General features: G+C 40.7%; 2 protein-coding genes across 5 annotated transcripts in view; one reads left to right on the top strand and one right to left on the bottom strand.

Moving 5' to 3' along the window:
• Positions 1–25,309, top strand: part of P4HA1 (prolyl 4-hydroxylase subunit alpha 1) — a 137,197-nt gene that overhangs the window by 9,115 nt on the left and 102,773 nt on the right. The window lies entirely within an intron of this gene.
• Positions 1–25,309, bottom strand: part of NUDT13 (nudix hydrolase 13) — a 37,978-nt gene that overhangs the window by 6,377 nt on the left and 6,292 nt on the right. The window contains exons 1-6 of one of the 4 annotated variants that reach the window (XM_008064289.1): positions 14,712–14,754; positions 10,870–10,961; positions 6,119–6,190; positions 5,200–5,339; positions 3,303–3,437; positions 1,823–1,926 (exon numbers count right to left, since the gene is read on the bottom strand). In XM_008064289.1, the coding sequence (XP_008062480.1) occupies positions 1,823–1,926; positions 3,303–3,429 (231 nt within the window). In that variant the 5' untranslated portion in view covers positions 3,430–3,437; positions 5,200–5,339; positions 6,119–6,190; positions 10,870–10,961; positions 14,712–14,754. Of the gene's footprint in view, positions 1–1,822; positions 1,927–3,302; positions 3,438–5,199; positions 5,340–6,118; positions 6,191–10,869; positions 10,962–14,711; positions 14,781–25,309 lie in introns of those variants that run through there. The other 3 variants (XM_008064290.1, XM_008064291.1, XM_008064288.1) reach the window with 3 other exon arrangements.

A 25,309-nucleotide genomic window follows, 5' to 3' on the forward strand; every position in this document is an offset into this window, starting at 1 on the left:
CCGTCCAAGTAGCTGGAATTACAGGCATGCACTACCACGCCCGGCTGATTTTTTTTTTATTTATTATAGAGATGAGGTCTCGCTGCCCAGGCGGGTCTCGAACCCGCGGGCTCAGGCAATCCACTCACCTCAGCCTCCCAAAGGCGCGGGATTACAGGCTGAGCCACCGAGCCCGACTAGGGCTCATCTTCAACAGCACAGGGCCTAGAATCTAGAGCGACTCACAGGGAAATACCTATACCTTTCCAGTTCACCTATTGTAAATGGTTTCCAACTATGTAAACTTTAAGATAAAAAAACTTATCTGAACATATTCCTCTAGCATCGGAAATGCCTGTAATCCTAGCACTTTGAGAGGTAGAGGCGAGAGGATTGCCTGAGCCCAGGGGCTCGAGATCAGTCCAGGCAACTTGGAGAGACTTCAATTCTACAATAAATCATAAAATTAGCCAGGCATGGTGGTGCACACTGTCGCTCCAGCTACTTGGAAGACTGAGGCAGAAGGATCGCCTGAGCCCAGCAGGTCGAGGCTGCGGTGACCATGAGCATGCCACTGCACTCCAGCCTGGGTGACAGAGTGAGACTCCAAATCAAGAAAAAAATAAAAAATAAAAAAAAGAGAAATCTAAAAGAAAGCATATTGTAATGTATTATGAATTATTTAAAACATATAAAATATATAAAGTAATAAGATGAACACCCATGTACTCACTACCCTGCTTAAAAATAAAACATTTCCAATTTAGTTGAACACCCCACATGTACTCCTCCACAATAAAACTGGAATTTTTTTTGCAGCCAAAAAATGTATAGAGGTTGTATCTAAACTAAACAATCAAAACACTTTAGCACCAGGATGGTGGCTCACACCTATAATCTCAGCACTTTGAGAGGCTAAAGTGGAAAGATGCTTGAGCCCAGGAGTTCGACACGAACCTGAGAGATCTCATTTCTAAAAAAATTTTTTTTTAGCCAGGCTCAGTGGCTCAGCCTGTAATCCCGCACCTTTGGGAGGCTGAGGTGAGTGGAATGCCTGAGCCCGCGGATTCAAGACCCGCCTGGGCAGGCAAGACCTCATCTCTACAATAAACCAAAAAATTAGCCAGGTGTGGTAGTGCATGCCTGTAGTTCCAGCTACTTGGAAGGCTGAGGCAGAATGATCACTGGAGCCCAGCAAGTTGAGGCTGCGGTGGCTGAGAGCGGCCACTGCACTCCAGTCTGGGTGACAGAGTGAGATTCCAACTCAAAAAAAAAAAAAAATTTTTTTTAATTAGCCAGGTGTGGTGTCATATATCTGTAGTCCCAGCTACCCAGGAGGCTGACACAGGTGGACTACTGAGCCCAGAAGTTGAAGGCTGCAGTGAGCTGTGATCATACCACTGCACTCTGGCCTGAGCTACAGAGTGAGATTCTGACTCCAAACAAACAGACAAAAACAAAAACAAAACCCCATCACTTTAGCAAGTGAAATCTAAAGCTGTGAAAGCAACAAGTCATTAAAGCAATATAAAATAATTTATCATAGGAAAACATAATGATGTATATGTCATGCTGAGGATCATTAAAAATGTTTATGAGGCTGATAGATCCTCTTGCCACAGATCAGCATGTCCTTAGGAGACAAGGGTCTTGACAATGGTTCTGCAAAAAACAAGGGAAAAGGAAGGAAGAATAAGTAATCTTCCTATAGCACATTGTCCTACCAAAGTTTGTAGGAAGGACTATGGTCTGCAGAAGAAATAAAATGCCACCCTAGCCTAGTGTATGAATTCACCCATAAAGACTATGAAATTTCCTACAGAATTGAGAAATCAGAATCTACCGTGAACATCAAGAAGGCATCCTTCTTATTCAGCTGAAAGAGAGCCTTTCTCATCCCAGTGAAAGACCCCTTGAGCTCTGTCTCCATGTCAGATTTCTGTGAGGCTAGAAAATTAGAATGAAATTAAACAAATGTCAGACTTTACTTTGGGGCCCCTTTCTAGTCTATTCTGTTAAAACAGTGTTTCCCAGCCAGACTCGGTGGCTCAGCCTGTAATTCCCTGCCTTTGGGAGGCTGAGGTGAGTGGATTGCCTGAGCCCGCGGGTTCGAGACCCACCTGGGCAAGTGGTGAGATCTCATCTCTACAATAAATCAAAATGAGCCGGGTGTAGTAGTGCGCGCCTGTAGTTCCAGCTACTCAGAAGGCTGAGGCGGAAGGATCGCCGGAGCCCAGCAGGTCGAGGCTGCAGTGGCCGGGAGCGGCCACTGCACTCCAGTCTGGGCGACAGAGTAAGACTCCGACTCAAAAAAACAAACAAAAAAACAGTGTTTCCCAAACTTGCCTAATAAGATTCAGCTGAGGAAAGTAAAAAATACCCAGTTTATTAGCTGGGCATGGATGGCAAGTGCCTGTAATCCCAGCTACTCAGGAGGGTGAGATGTGAGGATTGCATGAGTCAGGAGTTCAACACTATAGTGCTCTATGGTTGCACCTGTAAATAGCCACTGCACTCCAGCCTGGGCAACATAGCAAGACCTTGTCCCTAAAATTTGAAGAAAAGAAATCCAGGTTCTCAAGCCCCTACCTAGAGATTTTGACACAGCAGGTGTGGAATGAGGCCCAAAAATCTTTATTTATTTATTTTAACAAGCACCAGGTGATTCTTATATTCAGGCCAATTTGGGAAATATTAGCATATAGTATTTCTCAAGATCCTCTTCAGGGCAATAAGAACATTTGCATTAGCCACACACTGTCCTGGAAAAGAGATGAACCAGGACCTCACAGTTCCTAGCTGAACCTCATTCTGGCATCATTACATTTATACCTAGACCTTTAAAGAGAGAAGGAAAGCCTGATAGGACCCACGAGCCTATAGCAAAGTGGTTCCCAAATACAGGTCAAAGGGTCCAGAGCTACTTCACAGAAACATTTTTTTTCCACCTGCATTGATAAGAAAAATAAGAATGATGTCATGAATTTCAAAACATTTATTATGAAATATTTAAGACATATAAAAATATAAAGGTGGCCGGGAACTTTCCTGTACTCTCAATAAATTCCTTTCTTATCCAAAAATAAAAAAATGTATAAAGGTACAGAGAATAATATAACACCTGTGTACCCACCTCCCAACTTAGAAAGCATTAAGATGTCCTTTAAGTGATGATGATAGTATTTTTTAATGCTTTTACTTTTAAAAAGTTAAAAGTTGATAACCTTTCATTTTCCCAAAAATTCTTTGAAATTTTACTATTATGTGAAAGGCCAAAGTCTGAGAACCACTGGGAAGTACTCATTTGGGATATCATTATGTACCACTTATAGAAGAGGAGTTATCCAGACCTAGATCCAGGGCAAACCATGCTTCTTGCTGTTCAGAGCATCCAATCAGCACAGAATCTTCTACTCTTTGTGCATTCTGTCCAAATTTATCCAGGAGCATTTCCAACTCTAAGAAACAGAAAGGAGAAGGGAGAAAAACAAAAAAACAAGGGTTTAAATTAAATCATTACAGTCATATTAGACTGACAGGTAATCATTCCGCCTAAAGTAGCTGTACTTGGCTTCACTTGCTGCCCTGCTGCTAATTGGCTAACCTTGGTCTAATTATTTAACCCGTCGAGGTCTTGGCTTCTTCTGATTCTCATCAGCCATCTTAAGAGTTTAAACCAAAGAAGGAAATCTATACAACACTATACTACTCCATGATTGTACCATGAAAAGAACATACCCCTAGTTAGTAAGATGCATGGTAGTTAATTTATTACTGCATTGAAAAAAGTAAGAATCACCCGTAAAATGGTAGAGACCAATCCTGTTCTATGATTAGGCTCCAGATTGTGCTGCTTTTGTGAGTCACTTGTCTTTAATATGAGATCCCATTCTAAAGACAAGTGCTGTGTAGGGAGAAAAACCTCACAGAGGACTCATATTATTTGTTCATAGTACAAAATAACATTGCTTAATCTCTAAATAATGTTTAGTGCCTTCTGATGGAGTCCATATTTGTCTATACAGCTGGGAACTACCTACCCAAGTACTCTAACATCTGATCTACAAGGGAAATTCACTGGCAAATATTTAGAAGTTAGCCGGAATATACTGATAGTTCATAAATCAAAAGTTCCCATTTTGAATGCCAAATCCCAATGGCTCAGATAACTCTAGTTATACATACTAAAAGCATTCTCAAATTTTAATTTTGGCCCTTCTAGTAAAAATGGGAAGTGATTATGCAAATCTTCAACAGTGCGACAGTGTGAAACTCCACAGAGGCTGGAAATCACCGATTTAAGGCAGAGGTTGGCAAACATTTTCTGGAAAGAGATACTAAATATTTTAGGCTTTGTGAGTCATATAGTCTCTCGTCACAACTCAGTATTGTAATGCAAAAGCAGCATAGTTGACATGCAAATGAACGAGTGTGGCTATGTTCCAATAAAGATATATTTGCAAAACAGACAGCAGATCCAATCTGGACAGAGTTTTGCCAACAACTGGCTTAAGGCATTAATGGTTCACATCATTACTAAATAGGCCGGGCTTGGTAACTCAGCCTGTAATCCCAGCACTTTGGGAGGCCGAGGCAAGTGTATCGCCTGAGCCCGTGGGTTCGAGACCAGCCTGGGCAACCTGGCAAGACCTCGTTTCTACAATTAAAAATATATATATTAGCTGGGTGTGGTAGTGTGTGCCTGTAGTTCTGGCTACTTGGAAGGCTGAGGCGGGAGAATCACTGGAGCCCAGCAGGTCGAAGCTAGGGTGGCAATCAGTGTGCCACTGCACCCCAGCCTGGGCGACAGAGTGAGATTCCAACGTAAAACAAAAAAAGACACAACAACATATCATCACTAAATAATATTTGACTAGACAACTAGAGTTCACAAAATAAATTTTTATGTGGCAGAAACAGTTACACAAGCTTGGGACTCAAAAGCTATAAGGCCTAGCATAGTGGCTCTGCCTGTGTAATCCCAGCACTTTGGGAAATTGAGGTGGGTGGACTGCTTAAGCCCAGGAGTCCGAGATCAGTCTGGGCAACGTAGCGGGACCTTGTCTCTATAGAAAAAACTTTAAAAAAAAAAAATTTTAAAAAGCTATTTGAAAAATCTGGACTTTAAAGTTTAAAGATCTTTCTTAGAGTTTCATTATGGATTGAATTCTCCTTAATGGTCATAGGCTGATCAACCCCACTGGACCACTTTGGACTTACCTAATAGGCTATACCGGGGGGGCCAATATTGATGTGCTGAAGACTGAATCAAAGGAGCCAAGCTGTGAAAGAGGTAAAACGCTCCCGTCTGCTGGGCTTTTTTACACGCATCATCATCTTCCTTCAGTTCACATAAATACCTGTTTGGGGTAACCATTATAATCAAACCATTATAAAGCCACACTTAGTTGCACAGCACTCATCTTTGAGAATTCTGCTCCTTTATTTATTTACATCTTAATTTGCTCCAAAAAGGATTTGAGGTGACTACAGGTAAACATTCAGTCCCTCCTTTGTCCTACTGCATTTCTTGCCCGTGCTTCTTTTTACTTTTTATTTTGGAGATAGGGTCTTGCTCTGTCACCCAGGCTGGAGTACAGTGGCACAATCACAGCTCACTGCAACCTTGAACTCCTGGGCTGAGGTGATCCTTCTGCCTCAGCCTCCCAAGTGGCTGGGACTACAGGCATGCACCACTATACGTGGCTACTTTTTTTGTTGTTTTGGTAGATACAGGGTCTCACTATGTTGCACAGGCTGGTCTTGAACTCTTGGCCTCAAGTGATCCTCCTGCCTTGGTCAACCAAAACACTGGGATTACAGGTATGAGCACTGTGCCCCGCCTCCTTGCCCATATTTCTGTGTTTGCACTACTATATTATTTATTCATTTGTCTCTCCTGAAAGACTATGATCTCCTTAAGGGTAGGATCTGCCTTAATCAGCTCTGTATTTCAGTAATTAGCATACAGAATGGCTCAATTCAATAAATATTTATTGAGTTGAACTTCAAGGGTAATAAATATTTACTGAATTGAACCTCAAGGTACTCTGCCAATATTACACTGTGAGGCAAGTATTTACATGCAATGGAGAGAAAGGAAAACAAGTGCAGTGATAAAACATCAACCACAGAATACCTGGAGATGGGCACAGACTTTATTATTGCAGAGAAAGAGCAAATACCATATCCTCAGTAACTCCCATTCCATCTAGGGAAGATAAGAACAAATTGACCTTCAGCGTAACCTTGTTTCGCACGTCTATCCCCCAAAGTGGCTACCATTAGCTTATGTCTATAGAAAGGACCACTGATGGGGCCTATATTTATTTATTTATTTATTTTGAGTTGGAGTCTCATTCTGTCGCCCAGACTGGAATGCAGTGGCCGCTCCCGGCCACCGCAGCCTGGAGCTCCTGGGCTCCGGCAATCCTTCCGCCTCAGCCTTCCAAGTAGCCAGAATTACAGGCATGCGCTACCACACCCGGCTGACTTTTTGATTTATTGTAAAGATGAGGTCTCGCTGCCCAGGTGAGTCTCGAACCCGCGAGCTCAGGCAATCCACTCACCTCAGCCTCCCAAAGGCAGGGGATTACAGGCTGAGCCACCGAGCCAGGCTGGGGCCTATATTTAACCTATCTAATAAGGATAATATTTTCAGTAGCCAAAGTGAAAATGAGGAAAAAGAGAACAACCCATTATCGATTTCTCAAAAAGAGACAGTAATGGGGTGAGCTCTAGGCTTTTCCATCACCTTCATTAAGGGTAAGTCGCTTCCTTCGAGAGCCTTGAGAACCAACTCAGGGTCCTAGTAATTCAGCAAGGACAGAATGCAGAGTCTCCTGGGGGCTTAGGGTTAACTATTTTTGCCTTTCAAAAGCCCAGAAACAGACTCTCAAGTACATGGCATATTTTGTCACTTAAGTAGGAAAAAGTTTGCAGATATTTTCTGTAGGATCTGAAAACTTTTGTAACACCAGGCAGAGTTGGCTTAACATGAAAATACAAAGCAAAAAGACAAATGCACCCTAGTGGCATCTTTAGGAACCTACTTTGTATGATTAAAGAGGTTGCAATGAACACTTATAAATAGAAGACAAAAGAAATCTGATCTTTTAAGACTCATGATATTTTTAAACTTATTGTGAGTGACTGCAGCCTCCTGGGGCAAAGACTCAATGTATGTCAAAGGAGAGACATGTGTCACTCAGAAGTTACCAAATATCAACAGAACAAACACTGCTGCCTTCGTAAAAGAACAGTAAAAGTGGGACAACCTGTGCTTTGCCCTAATGCCCCCGAAAAAAAGCAGAACGCCTACAAAAACACCTAGGTTAAGGTCTTAAACCCAGGGCTGGAACTTACTGGAACTGGAACTGAGGATCCAAAAGTTCCTTACACTCCTCTGGATCAGGAACTCTATTTTTAAAAATTCATTTTCTCCCCTCTGGATCAGGAACTCTATTTTTAAAAATTATTTCCATAACATGGAAACCACTACACAAAGATTATCAAGACTGAAAACTTCTAATTATTTTAAAACGTTAACTGCTTTTTTCTTATTATAAAAAGTCATTTTTGGCCGGGCTCGGTGGCTCAGGCTGTATCCCAGCACTTTGGGGGGCCGAGGTGAGTAGATTGCCTGAGCCCGCGGGTTCAAGACCCGCCTGGGCAACCTGGTGAGACCTCATCTCTACAATAAATCAAAAAATCAGCCGGGCATGGTAGCGCGCGCCTATAGTTCCAGCTCCTCGGAAGGCTGAGGCGGAAGGATCGCCGGAGCCCAGCAGGTTGAGGCTGCGGTAGCCGCTCCCACTGCACTCCAGTCTGGGCGACAGAGTGAGACTCCAACTCAAAAAAAAATTAAAAATTCATTTTTAGTAATCAGAAAATAATGATCAATTTCTAAAACAGAAAATCATCACAATCCCACCACTCAGGGATGATCACTGTTTAGACTTTGGAATTCTCCAAATTATTGTTATACATATATAGTATAGGTATATATAGAATCTATAATTTCTAATTTGTAGTCTTTTTTCTTAAATATTATACACTTTTTTCACTCACATTCTTGACTTATAGACTATTCTTTTTTCATGACTTTGATTCATTTTAAGATATATTTAATCACTTTAACATACTTAGTATTTAGACCCTATTTAATGATTCTGTCATTATTCTTGGATTCTCAGTCTGAGGAGTACAAGCAATTGAATGTCCAACAATATCTAAAACAAGTATTGTATTTTTGTTGTCGTTCACCTTTATTCATGTAGGATAGTGTGCTTATGTGTCTCTAAATTTTGGACTGGGCACTCATGTTTGGCCCAGGAAACAGGAAGCCCTGGTTGTGGGTATATCCCTCCTGAGGTGTTTTACATTTGCATTTGCATGGTGTCCCAGGGTGTTACTAGCCCAAGATGACTCCTTAAATTCATTTCTTAGGTGGGGATTTCTAAGACCACACCACACAGATAGTATAAATTTAAACCTCAAAACTGTGTGAGAACAGATTTCACATTTCTCCAGGTGGAGACGAAGAAGTCCTTTATCATCCTCAGGTGCTATTATAGATTTTTTTTCTAGTCTACGTTTCAATTAAGTTTAGTTCTTAGGGTAGAGTGGGTATTTTCAAGAAACTTAAAGAAATATTATTCAAAATCATTTTTTTTTTAATTTTAAAGATGTGGGATACAATTCAGGGTTAGGTATACAAATGTTCATTACACAGGTTTCCTTGTTGATGAAGTGTGCCCCTTCCTCCCCTGGCAGTTTCCCCCTGCTGTCAATCCCTTTTTTACAGTGTATATAATCATTGTTCAAGGTCCGCTTATGAGTGAGAACATATGGTACTCTGTTCTTTGTTTCTTAGATCACTGAGTATGAGAGACTCTAAATCCATTCAAGTTGCTGTCAAAATCATTTTCCAAAAAAATCTGAAGTAACAGGCATAAAACAATTTTGTTTTCAATGTATTTATTATTTCATTATGCAAATGTACCTTAAAATTTATTTTATGTATCCCTTCCTGTTTATTTATTCAGCAATACTTCATTCAGTACCTACTATGTGCCAGACACTGTTTTATAATGTATACCATAGTGGAAAGATAAAACCTTGTCTTAATAGAACTTATATTCAAGTGTGTGAAACATTTTAAATATTTTAGAAATCATTGGATATTTAGTTTTTCAAAAATTTGCCCAATTATAAGTATCTTGAATAAACATCCTTATAGGTAAATAATTATCACACATCTTTAATCCTCAATACAGGATCTTAAAATGTTTAGATTTTACAATTGTTTAGAAAAAACTCTCAAACTGCTTTATCTTCCTCTGCTCTCCTACCACAGCAATCAATACAGAAGACTTCTGTGACCAAATATTGGTTTCTCCTCATTGACAAGCAGTGGACACCAGTTGAGTACCCTACAATTCAATTCTGACACTATCTACCTGGAGATAGTGTGAGTTCCCATAGGTTGAGGGCTCAGTCTCCAAGAATGCCCCCCTACTTTAGACACCAACTGCAAGTCTGAGCCTCCAGAGCTTCTGACCAACTGGCTTCAAATTAGGGTTCCCATAACCTACTCTTTGAACTTAATTTGCTGGAACCGTTCATAAAACTCAGGGAAACACATTTACCAGTTTATTATAAAGGGTATTAGAAGGCCAGATGCGGGGGCTCACGCACCTTGAAAGACTGAGGTAAAAGGATTGCTTGAGCTCAGAATTTTGAGACCAGTCTAAGCAACATAGTGAGACCTCATCTCTATACAAAATAAAAAAATTAGCCAGGCGTGATGGTGCATGCCTGTAGAGCCAGCTACTCAAAAGGCTGAAGCAGAAGGATCGTCTGAACCCAGGGGGTCGAGGCTGTGATCAGGTCACTGCAATCCAGCCTAGGCAACAGAATGAGACTCTGGTTCAAAATTAATAAATAAATAAACAAACAGAAATAAAGGATATTAGGATACAGATGAAGAGATGCATAGAGCAAGGTATGCAGGAAGAAATATGGAGCTTCCATGCCCTCCCTGGGTGCATCACACTCCAGGAACCTCCACACATTCAGCTATCTGGACTCCTGTCCCCTATTTTTATGGAGGTTTCACTACAGAGGCATGATTGATAACTGTGCAGAAACGTGACTGGACAGGCTGGGCATGGTGGCTCAAGCCTATAATCAAAGCACGTGGGAGGCCCAAGTGAGAGGATTGCCTGAGCCCATGGGTTGGAGACCAGCCTGGGCAACTTGGCAAGACCTCATCTCTATAATAAATTTTTAAAAAGAATTATCTGGGCATGGTGGTGCACGCCTGTAGTTCCAGCTACTTGGAAGGCTGAAGCTGAAGGATCGCCTGAGCCCAGTAGGTCAAGTCTGGCCATGAGCAGCATGCCACTGCACTCCAGCCTGGGCAATAGAGTAAGACTCCAACTCAAAAAAAAAAAAGAAAAGAAATGTGATTGGACAAAAAAGGGTATGATCTTTATTAACTGTCTGAATAGGAAAACCCAGCAAGGCCTGGCTGTTCAGATTGTTCTTGGCCTCTCTGTGGAGTATTCCTTCCTCCAGAGTAAGGGCAGGATCTTCTCTGGAATGAGGGTCTTTTGACCCACAATTCAATTAGAGTCCTGCCTTGGGCCGGTAAAAGGAGGACAGGAGAGGGTCAGAGATAGTGATTGTTTCCTGAGTCCTGCTCCTGAGGCCTCACATGCCCCAACATCATCACAAAAGACTGTCACTAGGGCTACGGGAGTTATAAGCCAGGAATCACAGGCAAAAATCAATATATACATATATAAATATACATATAATTATAACATTACAATAATTTAATGGGCCAAAGATAGAATAATCAGAGCTCAGGTTCATTAAACTTACCGTGTCTTAGTAACATAGGTGGACAGCAGCCTATGCCACCAAAACGATTTTCTCCTGCAAACAATTCCACAATACAGAGACATTGTCAGGTCCTTAGAGAAAACAGAAGTGAAAAAAAGGTCATGGTATGAAATTTAAAGTAATGAATTGCCAAGAGGGTTATATTTTAAGCCAGGATGGGATCACTTTGTAATATTAAGAAAACAAACTAAGAAGGAGTCAGCTGATCTGGCTTCTACATTGCATTTCTACACTAACTGTGTGATATCAACTTTTCAGTACTTTCCTAATCTACAAAATTGAAATCTGTTTTATCTACCTAGAATAAAAATGAAACAGGAGGAATCCTATAGATAAGATGAATATAATATCACAGTCATTAGGAAGGTATTTCAAAAGGCAGCAATACAAATTCACACGGATTCAACATATTTTCTATTTTTTGTAGTTCACCGGGAGAGAAAAAATTCTGTATCTAAAGACTCTATTCTGCAGAAGATAGTCCTTTTAAAATTATATATCAGTAAGTATATATCAGTAACATTTTCTTCCCCATGAAAAGTACCTTTCAATTAACAATAAAAACATGAAGACAGCCAGGCTCGGTGTCTCAGCCTGTAATCCCAGCACTTTGGGAGGCTGAGGCGAGAGGATTGCCTGAGCCCATGGGTTTGAGACTCACCCAGGCAACTTGGCGAGTCCTCATCTCTACAATAAATCCAAAAAAGTAGCTGGACGTGGTAGTGCACGCCTGTAGTTCTGGCTACTTGGAAGACTGAAGCGGAAGGATCTCCAGAGCCCAGCAGGTCAAGGCTGAGGTGGCCGGGAGCATGCCACTGCCCTCCAGCACTCTGGGTGACAGAGTGAGACCCCAACGCAAAAAAAAAAAAAAATCAAGACATTCCACTGAAAAAAATGAGAAAACCAATCCAGTTAAATAAAGGGTAGTTGTACCCTTTAACTGTGCCCAATGAAAACAAGCTTTGACACAAAACTACGAAGTAGCATCTAAAGTTTAGGCCCACTTCTTGATTGTGTAATTATGAATCACTGATGACTAATCTTTAGACAGCTTTGACTACAATTTCTGTCCTAGTCAAGGGCTAACTATATATAGCCAGTGACATTCAACAAAGTATTTATTGAGTACTGACTTTTATTCAAGGTTCCTTAAGGAACAAAAATGTATAGGATGAAAATTCCTGCTCTCAAGGAACTCTAGCAGGAGAGAGAAAACAAATATATAACTAACTTTCACAGAAGGTAAGAGATGATATGTTGCAAAGCAGTCTAGGAGAATATTAAAGGTATAATCCATATTTTACTAACCCAAGAACTAGTGTGAGATACTGGAAGAAATGTATTTAAAGTCAATATTTCTGGCTCATATACATCTCTGAGAATGTAGATTGGTATGATATTTTTGAAGGTTAGTTTGAGAATATCTGTTAAATGGTAAATAAGCATCCTTCTCACCTAGAAATTTCATGTCTAGGAATTTATCCTAGGAAAGAAAGGATATGTAAAAGAACATTAACTGAAAGTTATGATAAAATTCATTCATACACAGCCTGAAAAATAAATAGAAAATAAAATTTTAAAATTATAGATGTAGTAACAGAGAAAGATATTCAGAATATATTAAGTTAAAAAAAACCAAGTAGGGCTGGGTGCAGTGGCTCACACCTGTAATCTTAGCACTTTGGGAGGTCGAGGTGGGGTAACTGCTTGAGGCAAGGAGTTCCAGACCAACCTAGGCAACATAACAACCTTGTTTCTACAAAAAATTAAAATTAAAAATAGCCAACCGTGATTAGCCAGGCATGGTGGCATGCATCTGTAGTTCCAGCTACTTAAGAGGCTGAGGCAGGAGTATCACTTGAGACCAGAAGTTTGAGACTGCAGTGAACCATGATCATACCACTGCACTCCAGCCTAGGTGACAAAGTGACACTGTTTCCAAAAAAAAAGAAAAGAAAAAAGCAAGGTGGGTTTGGGGAGATGTTGGGCAAAAGGTACAAAATTTCAGACAGGATGAGTAAATTCTGAGTTCTCTTGTGCTGTATGATGACTATAGTTAATAATAATGTTTTATATACTAGAAACTTACTAAGAAGTTGGGCTCGGTGGCTCAGCCTGTAATCCCGCGCCTTTGGGAGGCTGAGGTGAGTGGATTGCCTGAGCCTGTGGGTTCGAGACCCACCTGGGCAGCAAGACCTCATCTCTACAATAAATCAAAAAATTAGCCGGGCGTGGTAGCACATGCCTGTAATTCCGGCTACTTGGAAGACTGAGGCGGAAGGATCGCAGGAGCCCAGCAGGTCGAGGCTGCGGTGGCCGGGAGCGGCCACTGCACTCCAGTCTGGGCGACACAGTGAGACTCCAACTCAAAAAAAAAAAAAAAAAACTTACTAAGAGAATAGATATTAAATGTTGTCACCACAAAAAAGTATGTGACGTGATGCATATGATAATTAGTTTGATTTAATCATTTCACAGTATATCTATATACTAAAACATCATGTTGTACACTGTAAATATATACAATTTTTTTGTCAATTATAACTTAATAAAGCTAGAGAAAAAAAGCAAGAAATAGTTGGTTAGCATGATCTAATTAATTTATAAGAAAAGGAGATATTTATACACACACACACACACCCCAGCACACACAAATTAATATGTATTTATTTATATTTTTTAAATGACTAAAAGTATACATAGCAAACTATTAAGAGTGACTGATTTGAGAGAGCGGGATGAAGATAAGGATTGAGAGTACTTGTAATTTTTACTTTCTTTACTTGTCTATACTAAAAAAACGTTTCACCATGTGTACATATTCCTTTGAAGATAAAATAAATTGAAGTAAAACAGTAGTTTCAGGGACTAACTGTTCGGTGAGGCAATTTCCAGGCCACTGTTTCCAGAAGTACTCCACCATATTCCCTGTGAGCCAAAGGAAATTCCTTTGGTGAGTTTTTTGGATCCTGAGAACTGCAAAAGCTGCCTGGTTGTAGTTGTGACTACCGACTATTCTGCATGGCCCACTGTCGTTGGCTGCTTGATTTTTTGCCTACTTTCTGTTACTAAATTAACCTTAGCCAGTTGCGGATTATCATGGCCTGCTGACTCATGAGTTGGTTGTCATAGAACTATTTATGTTTTCAAAACTACAAAGCCTGGTAGAGACGAAAGGTAATATATCATTTTTACCATAACTATTAAATGATAAGGCAAGGTCCTTAACATAGTTTCTCTGAATTCTCTGTAATAAATGATTCACATGTTACTCATCATGTTCATCTTTCCAGGAGAAAGGTTAATTTATAAAGCACTAAAGCATGACTAAAAAACCCATCTTGAACCTCGTGGTTACCTCCACCAAAAAGAGGCTAGCTTCTGTACTGTTTGAGAAAGCTCTTTTGAGAGTCCATCTCCTCAAGACTGTGGAGGTCAGTGGACTGGAGAAATAATGCAAAACTAAGGAACCACTGGGATACGGATCCCTGGTCTCACTGACCTGCTTTATAGTTTGCTTTTCAAAACTAATTTTCCCTCCCTTAACTCAAAAATTAAGGTATAATGTGAGAAGTTAGCAAGCTCCATTTTAAATGACCATCCAAAAAAGTATCTGAAAATGATTAGCTGTGGTTACCTTGATAGCACCACAATTATGAGACAAAACTAGTCATTCCCCTGGTTTCTGCAAGAAGGAAGACAGATTAAGCTAAAGTTGTCAAATGCTGTGACCAAGGACTTTTTTCAAGTTCTGGTTATGCTTCCCTATAAATTCCTTCTTGCACTTAGAACCTGAGCAGGTTTCTGTTCACTGTACTCACTCTGAATTCTTTTGGGAGCAACTTCCTAGGCCTCAAGAATCAGTAGAAACCAGGAAACTCCAAATGTTCAAGTTTCAGTAACTGCCCTTCCCCGGAAGTATGTTCATTGCTTTTGCCACACTTCCCAGAATCCTCCTAAAAGATGCACTCTAGGAAATGTAGTTTAATCTCTGTGTCCACTGTAGTAGATAACTATGGCCATCAAAAGCATACTTCTGCCACACTTCCCAGAATTCTCCTAGAGATGCATCCTGGGAACTGTAGTTCAATTCCCAGGCATGTGTCCTCCAGCTGCAAAGTTAACCATGGTTATCAAAAGCATGATCTTCTAACATCTTATTACCAAGAGAATTACTGTGTCTTTGGAGAAAGTAGAGTAGTATGAGATCCATTTTTTAATAACAAATGATGAAGTCATTAAACTCACCCTATGAACAGAAGACATACATTACAAGGGTGGAGGTGGAAAGAAGGGGAGTGGGAATCAGATATTTTTCAAACTTTCCGTACCTCTAGTTCTATATCTTTTTGCCCACTTTAGAATCAGCTCTAAAGTTTCATGAAATTTTGCCAATTTAAGAGGAAAGGACTGTGTCTAGATATATTTGAACTTAATTACTTGACTAATCAAAGAAGCATTCCATCTGCATGGAAGCAATCTCCTGGCAAAACTACTTTGGTGCTTGTCTTCTTCTGATGTTACTACGAAAGCTACTTGCCTGTATGAGAAGACAGCTTTGAAGGCCTCCATTCAACATATATTTAATGAGCACCCAATGTGCCTGGGACTGTTACAGGCATAGGATATACCAGATAATAAAACATACAAATTTCTGTCCTCCTGTAACTTCCATTTTAGAGGGGAGACAAACAAATAAATGAATAGGCCGGGTGCAGAGGCTCAAGCCTGTAATCCCAGCACTTTAGGAAGCTGAGGCAACAGGATTGCCTGAGCTCAGGGGCTCAAGACCAGCCCGGGCAACTTGGTGGGACCTTGTCTCTACAATAAATAAAAAATTAGCCAGGCATGGTAGTGTGCGCCTGTAGTTCCAGCTACTTGGAAGACTGAGGTGGAAGAGTCGCCTGAGCCCCACAGGTCGAGGTTGCGGTGGCCATGAGCGTGCCACTGCACTCCAGCCCAGGCGACAAGTGAGACCCCGACTCAAAAAAACAAAAACAAAAACAAAACAAGTAAATGCGTAAATATACAATGTGTCAGGTAATTATGCTAGGGATAAAAATAAAGCAAGATGAGAAGAGGGATTATTTTGCTATTTTATATAGGAGAGTCTGCCTCATTGTTTTGTTTTGTTTGTTTTCTTTTGTTTTTGAGTAGGAGTCCCACTCTGTCGCCCAAGCTGGAGTTCAGCGGTACAATCATGGCCATTGCAGCCTCAACCTGCTGGGCTCAGACAGTCTTTCTGTCTCAGCTTTCTAAGTACCTGGAACTACAGGTACATGCCACCATGCCCGGCTAATTTTTTGATTTATTGTAGAGACAGGGTCTCACCATGGTGCCCAGGCTGGTCTCGAACCTGTGGGCTGAGGCAATCTTCTCACCTTGGCCTCTTAGAGTTCTTCTGCCCCTGGCCCAGTCTCGTTGTTAAGGGAATATTTAAACAAAACCCTAAAGAAGGTGATGAGGAAGTCAAGTTTATATCTATGGAAAGAGATTTGTAGGCAGAACAAAATGAGCATACACAAAGGCCCTGGATCAAGAATATGACAGGCAGGTTTGAGGAAAGGCTAGGACAAAGCATGGTGATCAGAGATGAAGTCAAGAGCAGGCAGGTGCCAGGTCAAATTGAGCCTTACGAATCTTAAAATTCTTATGAAGTAATTTTAATGCTTTTGGTTTTACAATGAGAAGAATGGGATATTGTCAAAGAGTTTGAGCAGGAAAGTGAGATTATTTCACTTATATTTAAAAGAATCACTTTATTTATTTATTTACTTTTATTATAGAATGTGGGATACAAGTGAGGATTAACTACATAAGTACATTGCATGCAGGTGAAGTTTGGGCTTCTAACTGGCCCTCTCTTCCACTGATCAATTTAAAACATAAGGTCAGGCATGGTGGCTCATGCCTGTAATCCCAGCACTTTGGGAGGCAGAGGTGAGAGGATTGCGAGTCCAGGGGTTTGAGACCAGCCTTGGCAAACTTGGCGAGACCTCATCTCTACAGTAAATTAAAAAATTAGCCGGAGCCGGGCTCGGTGGCTCAGACTGTAATCCTGCACCTTTGGGAGGCTGAGGTGAGTGGATTGCCTGAGCCCGCGGGTTCGAGACCCGCCTGGGCAGCGAGACCTCATCTCTACAATAAAAATAAAAATAAAAAAATCAGCCGGGCGTGGTAGCGCATGCCTGTAATTCCGGCTACTCGGAAGGCTGAGGTGGAAAGATCGCTGGAGCCCAGCAGGTGAGGCTGCAGTGGCCGGGAGCGGCCACTGCACTCCAGTCTGGGCGACCGAGTGAGACTCAACTCAAAAAAAAAAAAAAATTAGCCGGGCTCGGTGGCTCAGCCTGTAATCCTGCGCCTTTGGGAGGCTGAGGTGAGTGGATTGCCTGAGCCCGCGGGTTCAAGACCCGCCTGGGCAGTGAGACCTCATCTCTACAATAAATCAAAAAATCAGCCGGGCGTGGTAGCGCGCACCTGTAATTCCGGCTACTCGGAAGGCCGAGGCGGAAGGATCGCCGGAGCCCAGCAGGTCGAGGCTGCGGTGGCCGGGAGCGGCCTCTGCACTCCAGTCTGGGCGACAGAGTGAGACTCCAACTCAAAAACAAAACAAAACAAAACAAAACAAACAAACAACAACAACAACAAAAATTAGCCAGGCATGGTGGTGTGGGACTGTAGTTCCAGCTACTTGGAAGGCTGAGGCAGAAGGATGCCTGAGCGCAGCGGGCTGAGGATGCAGTAGCTCTGTTGTGCCACTGTACTCCAGCCTGGGTGACAGAGTGAGACTCTGACTCAGAAATTGAAATAAATAAATAAATAAATGAGTCACTTTGTGTGTAGATATTAGACTGTAGGGGATAAGGGTTATTAAATCCTGAATGTCATTGTTAATATGTTCCTAGATTACATGGGAAGGAAAATTAGATCTGGTTAGTTGACCAGTCATTTCTTTTGGACCTCTTCCATTAGCACATGAACTGAAGATTTTTAAAAATCAGGCTGGTTCATTATCCTTCAGGAAGACATAGAAAATGTAAGAGAAACAAGACATAAAGCCAATGAATTCCCAAAAAATGGGGACGTGTACTTAGGAAAAATACCGGGCTCTATTAATTTTAAAAATCAAAATAACTATATTTTTAATAACTAAGTGTTAAGTGCTATAATAATAAAAATAGTTCAGAATAACTGAACATTTACTCTGTTCCAGGCACTATCCTAAATGTTTCACATATTTATCATTAATCTTCACATCCTACAAGATAGATATTATAACTTGTACTTTACTGATGAGAAAGCAAAGACTTAGAAAAGTTAATAATCTGCCCATATTTATATAACTAGCCAGTAGAAGGGCTGGGATTTTAACCCAAGCCTGTCTGCCTCGAGACAGAACCTATGCTTTTGACCACCATAACATGCTATAGACCTGGATTGTATCTCTGAGGGAAATGGAACATAACATTGGGAAATATTGGAATGATGGAAAGAATCCCATGTTCCTAGAATGGAAGACTTAATTTGGTTAAGATAGCAATAGTTCCCAAAGTAATCTACAGATCAGTGCAATTCCTGTCAAAATTCCAGCTAGCCAACCTAGGCAACACAGCGAGACTTCATCTCTACAAAAAAATGTGTTTTAGAAATCAACCAGGTATGGTGGCATGCACCTGTCATCCCAGCTACCTGGGAGGCTGATGCAGAAGGATGTCTGAGCCCAGGAGGTTGAGGCTGTGGTAAGCTGTAATTGTGCCATTGCACTCCAGCCTGGGTGGCAGAGTAAGACCCTGACTCAAAAACAAAAACAAGGTGGCTCAGCCTGTAAGCCCAAGCTTTGGGAAGCTGAGGTGAGTGGACTGCCTGAGTCTGCGGGTTCGAGACCTGCCTGGGCAAGTTGGCAAGACCTCATCTCTACAATAAATCAAAAATTAGCCAGGCATGGTAGCGCGTACCTGTAGTTCCAGCTACTTGAAAGGCTGAGGCGGAAGGATCGCTGGAGCCCAGCAGGTCGAGGCTGCGATGGCTGGGAGCGTGCCACTGCACTCCAGTCTGGGTGACAGAGTGAGACTCCAACTCAAAAAAAAAATGGCATAAGCAACAAAAGAAAAAAAATGGGGCTTTATCAAAATTTTAAAAATTTCTGTACCACAAACAACATCATCTAGAATGTAAAAAGACAACCCATACAATAGGAAAAAGATATTGTAAGACATGTATCTGATAAGGGACTAGTGACAGAATATACACAAAGGATACTTGCAACACAGTAACAAAAAGATAAACAACCCAATTTAGAAATGAGGAAAGGATCTGAATAGACATTTCTTCAGGGAAGATATAAAAATGTTCAAAAAGCACATGAAAAGATGCTTCAATATAATTTACCATCAGGAAAATGCAAACCAAAAGTATAATGAGACACTATTTTATACCTACTAGGATAGCTACAATCAAAAAAGCAGAAAATGACAAGGAATGGTGAGGATGTGGAAAAACTGGAATTCTCATACGCAGCTGGTAGACTTGTAAACGGTGCAGCTGCTTTCTAAAACAATTCCTCGTAAAGTTAAATATAGGGTTGCCCAATGACCCAGCGATTTCACTCCTGTGTGTATATGCCCAAGAGAATTGAAAATGTCTACACAAAAACCTGCTCATGAATTTATTTTTGTAATAGCATTATTCAAAGTAGCCAAAAGTAGAAACAACCCAAATTACTATCAACTGATAATAGAGAAGCAAAATGTGGTCTATCCATCCATTGTATTTGGCAATGAAGAGGAATGTTATATACCACAATATGGGTGAAGCTTGAAAACTTTATGCTAAGTGAAAGAGTCCAATTACAAAATATCACATATTGTATCTATGTGAAGTATTCAGACTAGGTAAATCTATAGAGACATAAAGTAGATTAGTGGTTGCCTATGGATGAGGGCAATTATATGAAATATAAATAGGTGTGTGATTGCATTTGTATGAAATATTAAGAATAAGCAAATCTATGAGAAAAAAGTAGATTAGTGGTTGCCTAGGTGGGTGGGGAAAGAGTTAGAGGACAATGATGAGTGTCTGCCAAAGGGAAAAGGATTTTATCTTTGTGGGATTTTTTACTGGAGTGATAAAAATACTTTAAAATCTATTGTGGTTATGATTGCCCAATTCTGTGAACCTACTAAAGATCATCATATTACACACTTTTAAGTTATGTCTCAGTGAAGCTATTAAAAATTTCAACCAGGCCGGGTGCGGTCCCAGCACTTTGGGAGGCCGAGGCAAGAGGATTGCCTGAGTCCAGGGGTCGAGACCAGCCTGAGCAACTTGGTGAGACCTCATCTCCACATAAATCAAAAAATTAGCCAGGAGTGGTGGCATGTGCCTATAGTTCCAGCTACTTGAAAGGCTGAGGTGAAGGATCGCCTGAGCCCAGCAGGGTCGAGGCTGCAGTGGTTGTGAGTGTGCCATTGCACTCCAGCCTGGGCGACAGAGTGAGACTCTTGACTCAAAAAAAAAAAAAACCAACTTCAACCAAATTATTATTTTTATTAAGCAATTATAGTACATGGTTAGTAAATACAATAAATATGATATAAGTAACTATAATCCTCATTATTTTTATAAGTCATCAGGTAAAAATTATCTTTCCTCAGACATGCTTAACTTCAAGGCAATGGGATTTGCTTAATCATGTAGTAAATTAACATATACTTTTAAGGGCACACATTGAGCCTCAGGTCATTGAACCTCAGCCTAGCCTTTTGGTGATTAAAGTGAAATAATAGTATATCGAAAGGCATGCATTTAACCAATTGCTGGTCAAAACACCAAAAACCCAGGCCATATGAAATAAAATAAACAAGTGGGACCTCATAACACTGAAAAACTTCTGCAAAGCAAAAGAAACCATTAAGAAAGCAAGGAGACAGCCCACAGAATGGGAAAAAAATATTTGTCAACTGTATATCTGACAAAGTCCTAACATACGGGATCTGTAAGAAACTCAAATGTGCTGAAAGGAAAAAAAACAAACAGCCCTATTAAAAAGTGGGCAAAAGATCTGAATAGACACTTCTCAAAGGAAGACATAGGCGAGACTGGGCTAAGTGTCTCAGCCTGTAATCCAGAACATTGGGAAGCTGAGGCGAGTGGATTTCCTGAGCCTGCGGGTTCGAGATCAGCCCGGGCAACTTCGCAAGACCTCGTCTCTACAATAAATAAAAAATTAACTGGGGTGTGGTAGCTGAAGAGTGCAGTCAGAAGGGCGTCCCCAAGATGGTGCTGCCACCCAAAACAACAAAGGCCCTAAGCTCTGGCTCCTCCCTGTATGGTTTCCCACACGCGAAGTTCAAATCCGCGAGCCAACAGCCTCCTCCTATGACAAATCAGCCCTGTTGTACCTCCAATAAAAACGTAACACAACTTTGGTTCACCCTATTTCCCCTCTGCTCTCCCCAATAGAATGCTAACACGACCCTTTCCTGCCCCCGCTATACTAACAAATACAGCCCTCTCCCTGCATAGCTCTCTCTCTCTCTCCCTCTCGAACTTTCTTCGGCTACAGACCCTTTCCTGTAGCTGCCACTTTAATAAATCTCTTGGTTTCTAATGGGTGTGGAGTTGTTACTGGCGCCTAAGTTCTTTCAGTAGCATGTTGGAACTACAGGTACACGCTACCACATCCGGCTAATTTTTTGACTTTTTGTAGAGACAGGTCTCTGCAAGTTGCCTGAGTTAGTCTTGAACCTGTGGGCTCAGGCAATCCACTCACCTTGGTCTCCCAAAGTGCTGGGATTATAGGCTGAGCCACTGAGTCCGGGCCAACTTTATACAATGTTATACCATACAACATCCAATGATGATTATTCATATTAAGATAATATTTCATACTTTTCCAAGACATTTTAGTAGCTATGTCAGTTGATTTTTACAATGTCTTATGTGATTAGTAGGGAAAAAATTATTAGGGTCATTTGGTGAATGAAGAAATTTCAGGATAGAAGTTAAAGCAATTCACTTAGAGACACTCCGTTACACTGTTAATAGTGGAGGAGAAATTGAATTCACTATTCTACTAGTGTCCCTTTCAAGTCAAAAGTTATTCTTCCTACCAAATACTGTAATTCTATGACTGAATGAACTCTGAGTTCTAAACTCTGTTGCTTCACCAAATAAAACTGAGATTTCTGGCATTCTTGTATGGTTTGTTTGAGCTCTTGACAAGTTCATTTGGGTGGAAGAATGCACGGACCAGCCAAGCTTTACAAATCTTTCAGACAGCCAAGTCAGATTCTGTTTATTTATACACAGAAGCATTATTTTTGCAATATAATTTATTGTTTTCAGTCAAATATTTTCAAGATTTGTAAATATTGTCTATCCTTGATAGAATAATTATTGGATATTCATCTACAAATTATGAAACTTGAAAGTATTTAATATTTAGGATTCAAATTATATTCAGAGTAATGTACAGTAAATACATTACTAAGAAAAGATACCAGAAAATGGAAAAGGAGCAAATAGAGTCTGTTATACCTGTCATGTCATACTATTCAAACATTTTTACAATCTGAAATTATAAGCAGCTGTGCATTATTCATCAATATATTTTTTAAAAATTGTTTTATTTTAAAGATGTGGGGAATATATTTTCAATACATGATACAATGCCTGGCACATTGTAGGTGCTCAACAAATTATTGCTAGTGAATAATTAAAATTGGCTTCCTTGTTACAACAGTTGCTTAGTAAAAGGTAGTATTTTCCTGACATAAGTGTTTTCCCTTTGGGAAACAGGGACATCTTCTTTAGGAAATTAGAAATTTAGTTCAAAACAAGAGAACAGTTGAGAGCTGAGTTGGAGCTTTCTCTAAAACGGCACTTAATACTAGCGTTAGGACACTGTATCTGTTAACATGTGTGCATTTACCTGCATCTTTGATTTGAGAACACTGACATTTAGTTTGCTTTAACAATAAGGGAATTTGGCCGGGTTTGGTGGCTCAGCCTGTAATCCCAGCACTTTGGGAGGTCGAGGTGAGTGGATTGCCTGAGCCCGCGGGTTCGAGACCCGTCTGGGCAACTTGGTGAGACCTCATCTCTACAATAAATCAAAAAATAAGCTGGGCGTGGTAGTGTGCGCCTGTATTTCCTGCTACTTGGAAGGCTGAGGCGGGAGGATCGCCGGAGCCCAGCAGGTCGAGGCTGTGGTGGCTGGGAGTGGCCACTGCACTCCAGTCTGGGCGACAGAGTGAGACTCCAACTCAAAAAAAAAAAGGGAATTTATTAGCTTATATAACTAAAACATCCATTTATAGTTCGGGTCTCAGCTACCACTGAATTAGGGTTTTTGCTCACTTCCTCTTCCATGTGCTGGTTCTGTCCTCGAGTTGGCGTCCATTGTGGTAGAGAAATGGCCTCCAGAAGGTCTTTGGGTCATTGACTTTCTTGTTCATATTCAGAGCACATGTCTACCCTCAGCCATGAAACAAAAGTATTGCTCTTCACTCTATTTGAATAAATTTTGGTTACAAACCGGCCTCGGTGGCTCAGCCTGTAATCCCGCGCCTTTGGGAGGCTGAGGTAAGTGGATTGCCTGAGCCCGCGGGTTCGAGACCCGCCTGGGCAGGCGAGACCTCATCTCTACAATAAATCAAAAAATTAGCTGGGCGTGGTAGCGCGCACCTGTAGTTCCAGCTACTTGGAAGGCTGAGGCGGAAGGATCGCTGGAGCCCAGCAGGTCGAGGCTGCGGTGGCCGGGAGCGGCCACTGCACTCCATTCTGGGTGACCAAGTGAGACTCCAACTCAAAAAAAAAAAAAAAATTTAGGTTACAGTCTCCCTTTCTGAGCTCCTAACCCAACAATTCTTGAGGTCAAAGGAGTTTCATGAATTGTTTGTGACTTTGGATAAGTGCTTATGACAAGAAAGACTATTTTGGAATATTATGTTATTTTCTTTTCAGATATTTCTAAAGACCCATTTCTCCAGTTATTCATATGCAGGATTATTTGATATTGTCCTATAGCTTTTGGGTGCTTGGCTGTTTGTTTTTCACTCTTTTTTTCTCTTTATATATTAGTTTGGATGATTGGACCTTCTTTTCTCAGCTACGTTGAGTACACCAATGCATCCATCAAAAGAATTATTCATTCTGAATATCACAGGATTTTTTTCCCCTAGCATTTTCATGTGACTCTTTTTTAGTGTTTATTTTCCCACTGAAATTTCTTATTTGCTCATGCATGTTGTTCACCTTTCTGGCTAAATCTTTTAACATATTAATAACAGTCATGCCTAATCCCAGCACTTTGGGAGACTGAGGTGGAAAAATCACTTGAGAGCAGGTTCAAGACCAGCCTGGGTAACATAGCAAGACCTCACCTCTATAAAAAATACTAAAATTAACCAAGTGTGGTGGTGCATGCCTGTAGTCTCAACTACTAGGGGTGGGGGGGCTAGCATGGAAGGATTGCTTGAGTTTAGGAGGTCGAGGCTACGGTGAGCCAGGGTAATGCCACTGCCCTCCAGTCTGGGCCACAGAGTGAGTCTCTGAAGAAAAAAAAAAAATTGTATATATATATATATATATATATATCACAGTCATTTTGAAGTCCTTATCTAATAGTTTCGACATCTCACTTATCTCTGAGTCTGTTTCTGCAGTTATATACAACTCCAAATTTTAGTGGCTTATTGTAATAGAAGTTTATTTTTCACTCAAGCTAGTCCAGTGTAGATTGTCAGGGCAGTGGAGAGTTTGGAGGTCTGTTCATTGTAGGAACTCCTGTACCAGAACAGGTAAAGACGTCATCTTAATAAGGGCTTCCATGGTAACTGCAACATTGAGAAGGCATTATGGGGAAACATATCCTGACTCTCAAACATGCCTTTTTTTTGGCCAAAATGAGTTAATTGGCCATATCTAACTTCAAAAAAGGTAGAGAAGAGCTGACCTTTCTGTCTGGGAAGAAAGGTCCTAGAAATATTTGGTCAGCAATACTAACTACCACAGGGAGTTGCCTTGCCTTGCTTTGCCAACCAACAGTAGAAAGATATGTGTGGTTGATTCAAGTTGAAGAGCATTAAATTCAAAGAAATAATGGATTACTTTTAAACTAAAACTGCTGGTAGATAGAAAGTCAGAGTTTTAGCCATTATATCATTTTCTGCTGTGATATAGAAATCTGATTCATATTGACACTATCAATTAGCAGATTGAATGTAAACTCTATGAAGGTCTCTGTCATCTCAAACCCAATGAAGTTCAGGATGAAACTCGTTGGTTTCTCTACAGATTTAGCTCAATTTCCCAACTTTCTTATTTTGTTAGTTGATACCTTTATTCTGCTAGCTTTAACTACATCTGCAAAGTTCTTTTGCCATATATGGTAATATATTCATAGGTTCCTAGTATT

Source organism: Carlito syrichta, unplaced genomic scaffold, assembly GCF_000164805.1.
Source record: "Carlito syrichta isolate Samal-C Ts95f unplaced genomic scaffold, Tarsius_syrichta-2.0.1 Scaffold307258, whole genome shotgun sequence".
Lineage (NCBI taxonomy): Eukaryota > Metazoa > Chordata > Mammalia > Primates > Tarsiidae > Carlito > Carlito syrichta.